The sequence below is a fragment of the Fusarium vanettenii genome (genome assembly GCF_000151355.1).
Source record: "Fusarium vanettenii 77-13-4 chromosome 4 genomic scaffold NECHAsca_3_chr4_2_0, whole genome shotgun sequence".
Classification (NCBI taxonomy): Eukaryota; Fungi; Ascomycota; class Sordariomycetes; order Hypocreales; family Nectriaceae; genus Fusarium; species Fusarium vanettenii.
In genome coordinates this window covers 2,574,575-2,587,308 of record NW_003315879.1, presented here as the reverse complement: position 1 = coordinate 2,587,308, position 12,734 = coordinate 2,574,575, and the positions used below count along the sequence as shown (strand labels likewise).

General features: G+C 54.2%; 4 protein-coding genes across 4 annotated transcripts; all 4 read right to left on the bottom strand.

Annotated features, from left to right (window-relative positions):
- Positions 1-61: 61 nt before the first annotated feature.
- On the bottom strand, positions 62-1,324 carry NECHADRAFT_60348 (uncharacterized protein). Its single transcript, XM_003051789.1, has 4 exons — positions 1,151-1,324; positions 988-1,047; positions 545-932; positions 62-493 (listed from the first exon to the last, which is right to left on the bottom strand). The coding sequence occupies exons 1-4, from the start codon at positions 1,179-1,181 to the stop codon at positions 163-165; spliced, it is 810 nt and encodes a 269-aa protein (XP_003051835.1). The 5' UTR covers positions 1,182-1,324; the 3' UTR covers positions 62-162.
- A 484-nt stretch (positions 1,325-1,808) lies between these two features.
- Positions 1,809-6,651, bottom strand: NECHADRAFT_68595 (uncharacterized protein; the record flags this gene model as incomplete). The annotated part of the gene is made up of 6 exons (XM_003051788.1): positions 4,904-6,651; positions 3,980-4,128; positions 3,356-3,506; positions 2,808-3,299; positions 2,628-2,751; positions 1,809-2,530 (listed from the first exon to the last, which is right to left on the bottom strand). The coding sequence occupies exons 1-6, from the start codon at positions 6,551-6,553 to the stop codon at positions 1,809-1,811; spliced, it is 3,288 nt and encodes a 1,095-aa protein (XP_003051834.1). The 5' UTR covers positions 6,554-6,651.
- A 960-nt stretch (positions 6,652-7,611) lies between these two features.
- On the bottom strand, positions 7,612-9,751 carry NECHADRAFT_38166 (uncharacterized protein; the record flags this gene model as incomplete). The annotated part of the gene is made up of 4 exons (XM_003051787.1): positions 7,612-8,485; positions 8,536-9,515; positions 9,565-9,631; positions 9,693-9,751. 4 exons carry the CDS (start codon positions 9,749-9,751, stop codon positions 7,612-7,614), a joined length of 1,980 nt encoding a protein of 659 aa, XP_003051833.1.
- A 2,174-nt stretch (positions 9,752-11,925) lies between these two features.
- Positions 11,926-12,666, bottom strand: NECHADRAFT_79304 (uncharacterized protein; the record flags this gene model as incomplete). The annotated part of the gene is made up of 2 exons (XM_003051786.1): positions 11,926-12,434; positions 12,489-12,666. The coding sequence occupies 2 exons, from the start codon at positions 12,664-12,666 to the stop codon at positions 11,926-11,928; spliced, it is 687 nt and encodes a 228-aa protein (XP_003051832.1).
- Positions 12,667-12,734: the final 68 nt, after the last annotated feature.

The following is a 12,734-nucleotide window of genomic DNA, read 5'->3' as shown; positions in this document are numbered from 1 at the left end:
TGGAAATATGTATGGCGTTGAGGATTCATAGCGACTTGTCACTTGCACGGGGAAACAGCCTAATAGAACGCGTCCCGTCATTATTGTGTTGATACAATGGCACTGGGTTCTAGTTTGGAGTCTAGATGCCCTGGTCTATGCGATTTCTTCCCAAACTCCCCTCTATTCCGCAGCAGAATCATCTTGAGATCTGGTCAGGATAGCCGCAGTTCCAGTGCCTGGGGTCCTGCCAGTCTTCTTCTTGGCAGCCTCCTCCTGCTTCTCCTGCTCAATCTCCTTCACGTAACCCTCAATCTCGGCCGTGGGCAGTGTCTCGATAGAGGCGCCAGGTGCCATCAAGGCAATCTCGATGTTCTTGGCTCCGGTCTGGACAACCTCGAGCAAGGACTTGATAGCCAGTCGGATGGTAGCCTCCCGGTCCATATCCTCCTTGTAGTTTCGCTCGAGGAACTCGCGCACAGTCTTGCTGGAACGGCCGATAGCATTCGCCTTCCTAAATCTACAGTCAGCATGAGGCCACGTACTGCGGCTTGAAGGACCTTACCATGCAGAGTAGATACCAGAGGGTTCGGTCTGGTAGAGTCGGGGGACCTTGCTGCCATTATCAAATCCAACAATCAAGGTGCTGATGCCGAATGGTCGCACACCACCAGCCTGGGTGTACCGTTGCTGCACACCGGCGACGTATTTGGTAATGTAGTCAATGGTGACGGGGTCTTCAACTGAGAGACGGTGAGACTGCGCCTCTAATCGCGCCTTGTCGACGAGGATTCGGGCGTCTGCGTTGAGGCCAGCGAAGGCCAGGGCGACGTGGTTGTCGAGGAGTTGGATCTTGGAGGGCGTGATCCGAGTATCTTGCAGCTTCATGGCCGATCGCTTCTCACATCCCAGCACCACAACATCGGTACCCTTGACACCAACTGCGCAGGTTCCTATCGAGGTGTGAGCCGTGATGATAATACCGTCGCCCTGGAGTCTAATACACACCTCGCTTCACAGCTTCTCCAGCATACTCGACCTGGAAGACATGTCCATCGGGACTGGCGATGTGTTAGAATGCTGCAACGAAGCCAGTAAAGAGATACAAACCTGAAAACTAGTCCCCGTTGTTAGCTATGCATCATGAATGGGGAACACTGTCAGTACTCACCCGACAGAGCTCTGTCGTATCCGGAGGCCATGATTTAGGTTTGGGGAGAAATGCGTCGTATGGTGGAAGGGTTTGTGGAGGATGAATTCGACACACCGGTTCGGGGAGTGAGGGCGGAGAGTTGAAGGGTTGGCGCTGGGTCAGGTTGATGGTGGATGTTGACGTTGAGCCGCTGGGGTAGCTTCGTCAGAACTGCAGCCTGCCTGGCACCTACGGAAGGCTGAGAGCTGGAGCTCCAGCGCCAGTGCTAGCGAGGGGAGTGGTCCCGGATAAAGGTAGTGGCGGGGCCGCCACACTGTCTTTGCCCAAACTCACACGGCTTTACGCACTGTCCCACGGCCCCTGCCTTGGTTCGTTCATATCGATTGGGTTTCATCATATGAACCACTATCAACCAACTCGGCTCTTGTCAATTTTTGAAGTCATCTATCCGACCTATATTTCATCGCCTTCTTTTTTCACTTTGTCCAGTTCTATCAGTGTCTATTTCTTCATCTTGCAACTAAAAACCCGACATGAATCATCAATATCCCTGCAGACCAGCTGCTTTTCTCCTAGTATGGGGCAGGAGCTTGAAGTGTTTCGACTCTTGTTCGACATGAGCAAGAAGGGGGGAATGGATTCCTCAACCTATCAAGCCTGGACACCTTCTCCTTGGTCAAAAGCTCGCAACTACGGCCCATCTTTGTCTCTGCAGGACACCAGCAACATGCTGTCCCTTTTCCACCAGCCTCGAGCGAAAGTTGTCCAGCCACATTATCTCCATCAGGCCGTCCTGCGATGTTGCATTGATTTCTCTGTACAAATCTATTGCTACCGTCATTGGTGTTATTAGCATATCCGGCTGCACCGTGTTGTCGAGGACCGAGTCAAGCCCACGGCAAATATCTGCAGCAAATACACGGCCATGCTGGTACCTCGATATGTCGATTTGAAGGTCAGGTGGCAAATCGGGCCACATATTGGGGTACGCATCGATGACGGGCTGACAGATGGCTCTGTGCAGGCTCTCGATACATTGGTGAAGCAGGATCTGTGCCATCCAATAGTACAGGAAAGTCAGGCCTGTGTTTCCATCCCTGAAGGAATAGGAGTTGGAAAATGGAATAAAGCCACCGGGGCTCGTCAACTCCTCTTCCCAGTAGGGCGCAGGATATCCTTCAGTGGGTCGGACGGCAAACTGGAGCCAAGCACCAAAATGTCCCTCAAGTGAGAGACAGTCCTGAAGAAGTTGTTGAGCGCGATAACGTCGGCTGAGGGTAGCCTCTAATGGCACAACCTGGTCCACCTGTTCGAGTATTGTGGGCATGAAGAGAATGAGGTCCAATAACTGGTCCAAAGAACATTTCGGATGCCTCTGCCACGGGATGGTTTTCCAGTCTGGAGCCGACACAAACGTGTCTTGGCGATTCAGGAGAGCGAAACCGGTCTTGGTTCCATTCAGTACGACGAGCAGCAAAATTCAGACAATTAGGACTTACAGCCAAGGGTCGATACACTCGAACAAAGTAGTGGTGGTTTGGGAAATGGCTGAAGTAAGCTGGACCCATATTCCACATCTGATGTGGTCCAGACTCGCTAAATGCGTGTGGTGAGTCGTGCTGGCTCGTGTCAGCAGGTTTAGGACGGGACGTGCTGACGGGAGCAGTGAGCCAACCTCGAAGAAGAAGATGCAATAGCTCTCTGCAGAGTCATCTGGCTCGTCGACGCCAGGCAGACGCGCTAGGCATTGCGCTCTAACATGAAAGTCTCTTTGACTCAGGGACTGCTGCAGCTCCATAGGGGTGTATGGGGGAAACATGATGTGGAATCCTGCAGAGTCATATTGACCTGAACTGTCCCGTAAGACGGTTGGAGGCCCAGTGTGCAATGCGCTGATAAGGACCGAATACTCGACGCCTTGGTTCGACACAAGTGTGTGGTCATCCCAGGCCGAAGCGAGAGGAGGAAGCGGTGTCAGATTGAGCGTGGAGGAACTCTCGCCTGCCGAGGACTTTGGTTTTTTGGACGAAGATCCCTTTTTGGGGTGCGAGGCGACCCGACCCTTGTTCTCGGGTGTTCCGGTGATGAAGACACGTTCTCTCTCGTACCCTTCACATTGCCTACCGCTGGATATGCATTTTTGGCAGTATGGCCGTTCATTACTGCACTGATTGCTTGTCAGCTTTGGATATAGGTCACTGAGGAGTCTGCCAGCAAACCAACCTTGACTCTCCTTCTTCGGCAAGTCTCGCAGCCCTTATACTTGCCTGGAACACCAACCATGCTGTCTGGATGTCGGAATTGGATGCGCAGAGTCTGGATCGAAAGGGCTGTTAAAGTGTGCGTTCGAGCTAAGTCGTTCGAAAACGAGGAGCTTGGGGCATGGCCAAGAATTCGGCAAGGCCGTCTGCGACACTGAAACTAAATAGTCGACGACTCACATCTGGCTGAGGCATCCCAGGGAAAGTGTATCACTCCACAAGATACGGGATAGTATCTCCCACATCCCCTTGAGGGCTCCCGTGCCTGGGGATAGCTCGGCCAAGCGAAACGAAGATGTTTCCCTTCACGGAAACTACCCTGCCAAAGTTTCATGGTGCGGTAATGAGGGCGGCCCCCAACAGCGAATGAGATGGGTCAAGAGCTTCTATCCAACTCCAGCCGGCTGGGGGACGGTGGCTTACGTATCCACTGAGTGCACAGCTCAGGGGCCAGGGCACGACAGGCATGACGAGGTGGTTGACGTTGGTACAGTCTGGCATCGGGGCTGAGAGCATGGGATGACAATGAGGGGCCACCTACTCACGTTAGGGAGCGTGGATCGGTTGACAGATTCCAGACAAGCACATGGTCTTGGCTTCATGCCCCGGGAACTTTGGCATAGCGGCGGCATTGGGCATCGGGGCGCTGTGGAGAAAAGGTGCTTCTAGCGCCGTCAGCCCCATAAGGCTGACCAGGAGGTGTGCAAGGGGATGGCCGATATGGCTGCTGGTTGGCTACCACCGACATTGAGCTGAAGAAGCCACACAACAAAGTGCCCACGGCGTCAACGGTGGCCCGAGGCGGGGGCTTGAGTTGAGAAGCAGGGTGTCGGGTTCCGTACCACTTCTGGGTCTCTTCCCACCGCCATGGGCCGCCGGCGGGCGACCATACACAGGCACACACACACGTTTCCCGAGACCATTCTTCCAGACCAGCGATGCTCTGACGAACAATCCCATGTCTAGATCATCACGGTACAGTTCCGCGGGAGTGGGCCGAACCCGGATCCTTGTTGCGTGACAAGATGCCATGCCACCATACTTGATTTGACTGCCGCAGGGCAGGCTACCTTGACGAGTCTATCTATCTACAGGTGACTCCACGGGCCGGACGAACGTACACAGCCACGATGCAGTATCGCATTCGAAGAAAGAGACTGGACGCGATGTCGCAGTGCAGAGCGCATCATGGACCCATCTGGCCGCGTGCTCGGTGACGATTGCAGGTGCGCCGGGCCCGATGCATGAGTCTACAGATGGAAATCAGGCCTCCAGCGAAGGAGGATGCCACTGCAGCATACCGCACTGCAGATGCAGATGCAGGTGGGTAAGAAGGGTTGCCGCTTGGTGCGAGGCCAAGAGACGGGGTATCAGATATACTTGTAGGGGTTCATGATGCCATTCTGGGGCGGATGTCAGCCCTAACGCCAGAGAAACAGGATGGGAGGGGGCAAAACTCCGACAGGCTCGGTTTAGGGCTGAAGGAGAAGGGAGAGCAAGGGAGACTTACAGGGTCAAAGAGCTTCTTGATCTGCTTCATCAGACCAATGGTGGTTTCGTCTCGGCTGTAGCCGATATACTTCTTCTTGGCTATTCCTAGACCGTGCTCGGCGCTGATGCTGCCGTTGCGCTTCTGGATCCACTCGTACACCCAGGGCTCGAGGACCTTTTCGACAGCAGGGTCGTAGCGGCGCACGGGGATGTTGAGGTGAAGATTGGCATCTCCCATGTGGCCGTAGCCCAGGACAGCCACAACGGGATGGTCAGGGGTATCGCCCAAAAGACCCGCGTCAGTCATCCGGGCCTTGGTGTCCTCGACAAGGCTGTACATCTCGGTGAGGGGGATCGAGATGTCATACTTGTATACGCCTCCCCAGTGGCCCAGGCATTCAGTGATGCCCTCTCGCCACCCCCACAGGTTGCGCAGCTGGGTCTCGTCCTGAGCCACTACACCATCGGCAATCACCTCGCGAGTCATGACGTCCTCGAGGAAGGCCTCGAGTTTGGCATAGTCGTGCTCACCGTTGGAACCGCTCGTTTCAATGAGGCAGTAAAAGGGGTGCTCGCCCTCGAGGGGGTGCTCCTGGCCCTTGACCTCGGACACGATCCTCTGGCTGCGGCCGTCCATGAGCTCGAACGCTGATAGGATCTCGGACAGCTGCTTCTTAGCCTCACGGAAGGCGAGCTGAGCCTTCTCATACGACTCGATTCCAAAGACGGCAACATTCACCGCTGGGGATCGCTGAGGGCACTGGATAGCGATCTTTGTGATAATACCCAAAGTCCCTTCGGCACCGATAAAGAGCTGCTTGACGTCGTAGCCAGTGTTGTTCTTGCGCAGGGTGCACAGGTCGTTGATGACGGTACCGTCGGGAAGGACGGCCTCAACACCGAGGACAGTGCCGTGCAAGCTGCCATAACGCAGCAATCGCAGGCCTCCGGCATTGGTGGCGACGTTACCACCGACGTGGCACGACCCCTTGGCGCCAAGATCGAGAGGAAAGATATATCCCCTTTGGGCAAGGTACGAGTCGACGGCCTCGAGGATGCAGCCGGCGTCGATGACGAGGGAGCCACTGACCTCGTCAAAGGAGCGGATCTCGTTCATACGGGCCATGCTAATGACGATCTCGTCAAAGACGGGGATGGAGCCTCCCACAAGTCCCGTATTTCCACCTTGGGGAACGACTGCGAGACGCTGCTCGTTGCAGTACTTGAGGATACCGCTGACCTCTTCGGTGGAGGACGGTCGGAGGACGAGCCTGGCCTGGCCACGGTACTTGTGCATCCAATCCTCGTTGAAGGGCTCAAGGTCGGCTTCGTCAATGGCAGCGCCTCCATCCGTGACTCCGTCGATAACGGCCGAGGGGTTGTTGCCCAGGATCTCGCGAAAGCGGGCGACGTGCTCGGGAGTGACCTGGGCGAAGCGGGCGTCGCGCTCCAGGTCCGGGTAGGTCTCGGCCGTCAGCTTAGCCCGGCAAGGCTGGGTCGGAGAGACGACGAGCCTCGGGGCTGAGGTCGCAATGCATCGAACGGGTTGAGCAGCGCGAGCAGTAGCAGCGACGGCGAGGCCTCCTCTCGTTCTTGTAGCTGACAGACAGTTTCTGGTGCTGCGGGTGGGTGCCCTCAGGGCGCGGAAGAGCTGTGAGCGGGACGACATTGTTGGTGTTTTGTGCCTTCTAGCTGTAGCTGATGTGCTTGGAGCTCTGTGTAAGACGAATTGGAACCTTGGAGGTCCTGCAGAGGCGGAAAAGCTACTTTATCCATTCGAGAGAAGACAGTTGCCCCGCGACTTTTTTTTTTCTCGTCTGTATGGATGGCGCAAGAGGCGATTGCGGAGCCTGCCGGCACCGGCACATTGGAACATCGGGCCGGGTTTGTGTGTGCCAGCGTGCCGCCAGGCAAGTACGTACCGCCGGTCGTCTGAATTAAGTCCTTCCAATCCCGAAGGCCGGGGTTTCAATTATCGGATTTGTCCGGTGACAGCAGCAGCTCTCGGTCTCTGTGGGGTATTTAGTGTCCCACGGCGAAAAGAGCTTAAACACCGAGAATGGCGGGGGAAAACTGTTGCGAATACCGGCCAAAGGTGGCGGCGAAAGCGAATAACTGACCGGACACAGCCCAATTGAGGAATTGTTACCTCTAGCTGTTTAGCCGGTTGTCAGAAAAATAACCGAAGAGGCATGATATTGCGCCCCCATTCTTGGCGACTCAGCAACAACCTCATGAGACATGGGCACATCATCATGATTCAAACTTGCAATGTAATGTAAAGTAAAGTAAATAACAGAATCTCGACTATCAAAAGCCTCGACCCCTGAATAATTAATGAAAAAAGAAGACTACAACGACATCCCAAGAGGGCAATGCCGCCTATCCATCCATCCTAATCAATCAATACACTCTCCGGTATAACTCAAAGGGATATCCATTTGCCAAAGCCAAGAGCCCTCCCCGTCCCTCCCCCTCGCCGCCCGCCAAAAAGAATAAACACCAAAAAGATGCATCAAACAGAAAGGCAAGGGCAGTTGTTTTTTCCCACTGCGCAGAGACATCCTCACTTTCCTTTCCTTTCCATTTCCTTCCGTCAGACAAGGGTTCATGTATCCAGCGTCTTACTCAACCTCATCTCCCCACTTTCGATTCGAGCACTTGATATATACCCTCCTCCTCTTGTTCCTCGCTCAGATCAGATCCTCACCTTCCCTTTCTGGCCCCCTAGGCTCCGTTCGTGTGTGTCTCTGCGACAGGGCTCCTCTGCTCGAGATTCGTCCTGTCCTGCAGGGCCGCTTCTGAGCCGTCCTGCCCGTCTCGTTGATCGTTGATGAGCTTCTCCATGAAGCTGATGTAGTCGTACTGCGGCATCCCCCGGTCCTCTGACATGTCTGGTCCATTGTGCTCTGGCATGATCTCAACCAGTTGGTCAATCACCTCGTCCGGCACCAGACTATGCCGTAGGTCCATCTCTGTCACATATGGCTTGCCGTCTGCCACTTCTCGGAACGACTGGAACACTTGCTCCGCCGTGTTCTGATCCTCAGTTACATCCACCATGAAGCGGATAAACTGCTCGAATGTGACATACTCGCGGCCATTGGAGGTCTCGACAAAGTAGTCGTGCATCTCGTCCTCGGAGAATACCAGTCCGAGTGATGCAAGGGCCGCGCTAAACTCGAGCTCTTGTAGGGAGTTTGTGTCGTCGCGGTCAAAGTGACGGAAGACACTCTCAAACTCTTCCAGCTGAATAGGTGTTAGGTTCGTCATGCTTCGCGCCACCATCTGGTTCTCCAAAAAGGCAAGCTTCTTCTGCACCGACGTCTTGACAAGGCCGAGCTCGTATACAAGTTCGTCGTATGTATAGGTAGTAAAGTCGTTCTCCTCAATGTTGGCTTCTTGACATTTTTCGTCCACCACCGCAATCTTCTCGAGATATTGGTCCAAGGGTGCTAGGCTCTCGCTCAGCTTCCTCACGTGGTGTAGCTGGTCTTCGACATCGCCGTCGAGGCCAGAAAGTGCCAGTTGCATAGTGTTGAGGGCCATTGCAAAGTCGTTTGCCTTGTCGGCAAATGATTTGCGAAGGGCGTTCTTGATGCTATACACTGTTAGTCAGGGGTCAAGTGTTTACACGACAAATCCACTCACTCTCGGATTGTCTCGTTGATGAGCTGGGCGCGTGTCATCTCTGCAGATGCCAACTCCGCCCACTTTCTCTCGAGAGCTTCCAGACTCAACTCGGCCGGAGGGTCGTACGGCCGCAAGCGATATGTGCCCAGCTTTGTCTTGATGTTGCCTAGTAGAGTCGCCAGGTCACTCTTCTCAGCAACCCATTGTCTCTTCAGACCCCTCTTGTACTCGGCGAACTGGTTTGCTTGAGCCTTTGCGTCGACATAGGTTCCCTCAAACTTGGACTGTTTCCACCCTTCGATCTTCTCTTGGATGGCCTTGAGCAAGGCTCGCATCCGCCGCTCGTAGGCACTCTGCATCTCCCAGGCGCCTTGCATGTTATTGACAAACTTTTCGACACGGCGTCCAGCGTTTTCCACCTTTTCCATCTGCGAGAAGGCATGGAACCAGTAGGCGATGTACGTCATCAAACTCTTCTCATCAGGCTTGGCCACATCGCACACATCTTCCACATCCAGCAGGCTGGGGATACCAATCTCCTTATGTGCGATATCGAATGCTAGCTGCATGTTGCCTCGATGATCTGACTTGTCCAGGGCGTCGTAGTCGATCAGGTCGGGTCGGTGAATATCCAGGAGAGCGCAGAAGGCCAAACCGTCATTCCAGCTGGCGCTAAAGTCTCGAACCTCGACCTCGTCGTAACACGCCGTCTTTCGTTGACACCAGAGAAGGAGACCCTCCTTGGCCGACATGCCCTCCTCGTTGATGTCATTGATGGTGAAGCGTAGAATGAGAGTCCAAATGAGACCCAGTATGATCTTTTGGTTTCTGTTGACGACATCTTCGGCGCCAATGTTTGTCAGCTGGATGCCCCTGGACTTGATATAGTCGAGCGCCAGGTTGGCATTCTCAAACATTTGAACTCTGAGCTTGGGCTTTGAGGCATAGCGACCGAGTGACTCGTGTGAAAGACATTCGAGGAGGTGAATGAGAATGACCTTGGTAAACGTCAGTATCAAGCTTGGGGGGTGCGCATCGTCAACCTACACCATCGCTCAGATCCTCCACCAGGTCTTGAACCTTGAGGGCGCGTGCCTCAATCTTGCTGTTGAGCCTAGACGATGAGTCATGTCAGCGAGTGACCTCTGTGATAGAGAATGGGCATCATCGTGTACCATTTTGTAAAGGTCTTTTGCTGGACCTTGACCCATTGTTGCTGCTCCGCAAACGCCATCCTCGTCAGGCCTTGATCATGCGGGGGCTCGACGGCAGCGAGAGCGTCAGCTGGGGTGCTGGAACTGGGTGAAAACCTCCGCGACTTTGAGGGCTTCTTTGCCTTGTGGAGGCCCAGCGATATGCTTGTACTTGTGCTCCCAGATCGTTGCAGTCGCGCCGCATGCAGTTGTGACTTGTCCCGCCGGCTGCGCGGGGTCGGTGAGGACGGAGACGAAGACGAAGAGGTGTTTGTGAGAGTTCGAGAGCGGGCGACGGGGCCAGCGACGGGCGAGGGAAAACAGGAGGATTGTGGGCGTGAGGAGAGGCCGTCGGCGATGGAGGTTGATGCGGAGACAGGGGATGAGGCCGACTCGAAAGAAGCGGACGAGTATCTGGAGGATGAGACGGATACGGTAGAGATGCACGACAAGCGGGACGATGCAGATGGTGAACCAGAAGGTGAACCGGGGGTATCCTGCTGCTGCTGCTGTTGGCTGAGACGATGTTGATGCTTCTGGTGATGATGCGGGTGGTAAATGTCGTCTGGGTTCTCCAAGTGCTGATGATGCCCAGGCCCATGTGCAGGCTCCTGCTGGTTCGAGCAATAGGCGTCGTCGCTGCTATACTCGGCGCCGTGTAAACAAAAATCGGGGAACCTCTCGTTGCCGGGCTGCAGGGGCAGCGGCAGCACTGATGGCTGCCTCCTCCCCCTCCCCTGAAGGCCCTGGACGGCGGGATCCCCAGCGGCGGCGGCCATTTTTTTAGAGGGTCCTAACTGGTTCTAGCGTTTTGCCCTGTTGGTTAGCGGGCTGGTCTCTTCTGCGAACCCCTGCCCCTCGTCGACAACGACAGCGGCGATTTCGGCTGTCGATTCGTGTTGGTGCCCTGGTCTGTTTAAATGAAATGGGCAGAAATTCGATATTGCGGTCAAGAGCAAAACCCACTCTGTCAAATATCAAAGGTGGCTTTTTTGGGTCGAGATTGAAATTACACGCAATCGTAATGTATACGCGTTCTTCTCGGGTTGGTTTGGGCATGCTTGCGTGAAAAGAGACACGACTTTGGGTGGTTGGGATTATATCTTCCTCCACTGAGGCCATCCCCTCACAGGTTCGGTTCGCACGCCTCATGCAATCAAGACCTCCTCGCATAAACTCCATGCCTTGTGCTATCCCCTCGCGACGTGGACGAGACATTGCACACGGGCTGGTCTGGAGATTCTGAGCTCCCTCTTTGTCCTCCTCTGAAACCTGAGCACATCCTTTGAAGCTTTCTCGACTGTTGCGACTCGTCCGTTGAAAGTCAGCTCATTGGAAACCCCAGAAATTCAATGCGGCACGCCATCTCATGCCGTTCATTCAGGGGTGGACCCTGTCATCGTGGGAAACGCTCTGGGTCGATCAGCGGCTGCATGGCGTCAACTCGACGTTTCGGTTTCGGAAGGGGTAGTTCATTATTGAATCCCTCCGGGGAGTTTGAGTTTTATGTGAGAGCTAGACCGTTGAGGGAGGTCTCTTGAAACGTTTCGCGAAACCTCTTTATCATGCATTGTAGGTTTGTCTATTTTGGGACAGAGACCGTGCCATCTTCAGTTTCTCAATTAAATCCGGACATGAATAGTTTCGCTGCAACCCTCCTAACCATTAACTGCTTAAATCATTCTTCAACTCAATTTAACTGTGGCGCCTGACATTGTTGAGACCACGTCCTAATAATAGCCAAGAGCAGCCAAGTTTGCCCTTGAAGTGAGACCGGAGAGTTTAAGCAAGGGGTTGGAATATTGCATTCTGCCTCGACGTCAAGTGAGTACGGTTACCCTACATCAAATGTCGATGAGCGGAAATCTTGGATTTTGGATTGTCAACTTATGGATATTTAGTTAGTTACTTCGTAGACTAGATGAAACAATAAATAATCCATTTACCTCTGGATGAAAGTAATGAAGGCATCATGGTTGTTAAATCTCCATACACAGTTCATGGGTGAAAATCGAAAACACAGATGATATGGATCGCATGTTAACCAAGTTCAGTTGATCCAAAACACAATACCCAACCAAGTACCTACCCGTGCACTATGGATCTCAACGTGCAATGGATGCCTTCTCACATCGAAACACATATGATGATGGTACACGTCCATTTATAGACTCTAATACATCATATATCATACATCCATATTCCCTGCCAACTTTCACCTCCTCTGCTGCCCATGTCCAGTCTGCTTCGCCCGAGACCGCAGCGTGTACCTCTCCTTCTTCCATGCAAACACCAGCTGGTCCACGCTGCCCATGTCGTGCTTGGGCTTGCGCATGTACGTCAACCTCGCGCGGCGCGCCCTCTTGGGCCGTCTCCAGATGATGTCGATGCCCGTCACCGTCGGGCTGTAGATCTTGAACCACATCTCGACTCCCACCTTCATCATCTGTCCCCGCAGCTGGATCGCCGTGTCCTGGCCCCGGCGTCGGATCTGGATAAAGGCCCCCGCGAACGGCTCGCCCGTCTTGGTCGTCACCATCAGCACGTCGCCCACCTTGGCGCTGTCGGCGTGCTCCTTGGAGAAGAGTCGTGTGCGTGCCCCTGTTGGGTCCAGCTTGGCGATCTGCTTGTCGAGGAGGGCGGGCATCGGGTCGGGGTGCGTTGAGCGGATGGTAGGGACCTGAGGGTAGATCTGGAACTTGTTGACCTTGGCAATGTCGGCCCCTGTACAATGTTAATTCTGTATACTGAGACGAGGATGAAATGGACGAGTCGTACGTTGTTCAGCGCTAAAGGCATTCTTGAAAGCCTTCTTGAAGTGAGGCTGGACCTCGGTCGACTTTCTGGGCTCCAGGCTGGCCGAAGAGTTGTACCGCTGGAACGACCTCTGGAATCTCGTCCGTCGAAGGGCCGTCTTGAGACAGCCGACCGGCCGTCCCACGCTGGCGACGTTCATTGTGAATTTGTGGCTTGTCGTGTACAGAGAGTAGATATCTCGAGGTTGATCCGACGCTTGGAATTTCT

Bases quoted from the DNA above. Each gene is read 5' to 3' on its own strand.
- NECHADRAFT_60348 (XM_003051789.1), bottom strand. From the start codon at position 1,181: ATGGCCTCCGGATACGACAGAGCTCTGTCGG. The intron at 933-987 runs GTGTGTATTAGA...ACACCTCGATAG, and splicing joins TGGAGAAGCTGTGAAGCGAG to GAACCTGCGCAGTTGGTGTC. The intron at 494-544 runs GTAAGGTCCTTC...CTGTAGATTTAG, and splicing joins TCTGGTATCTACTCTGCATG to GAAGGCGAATGCTATCGGCC.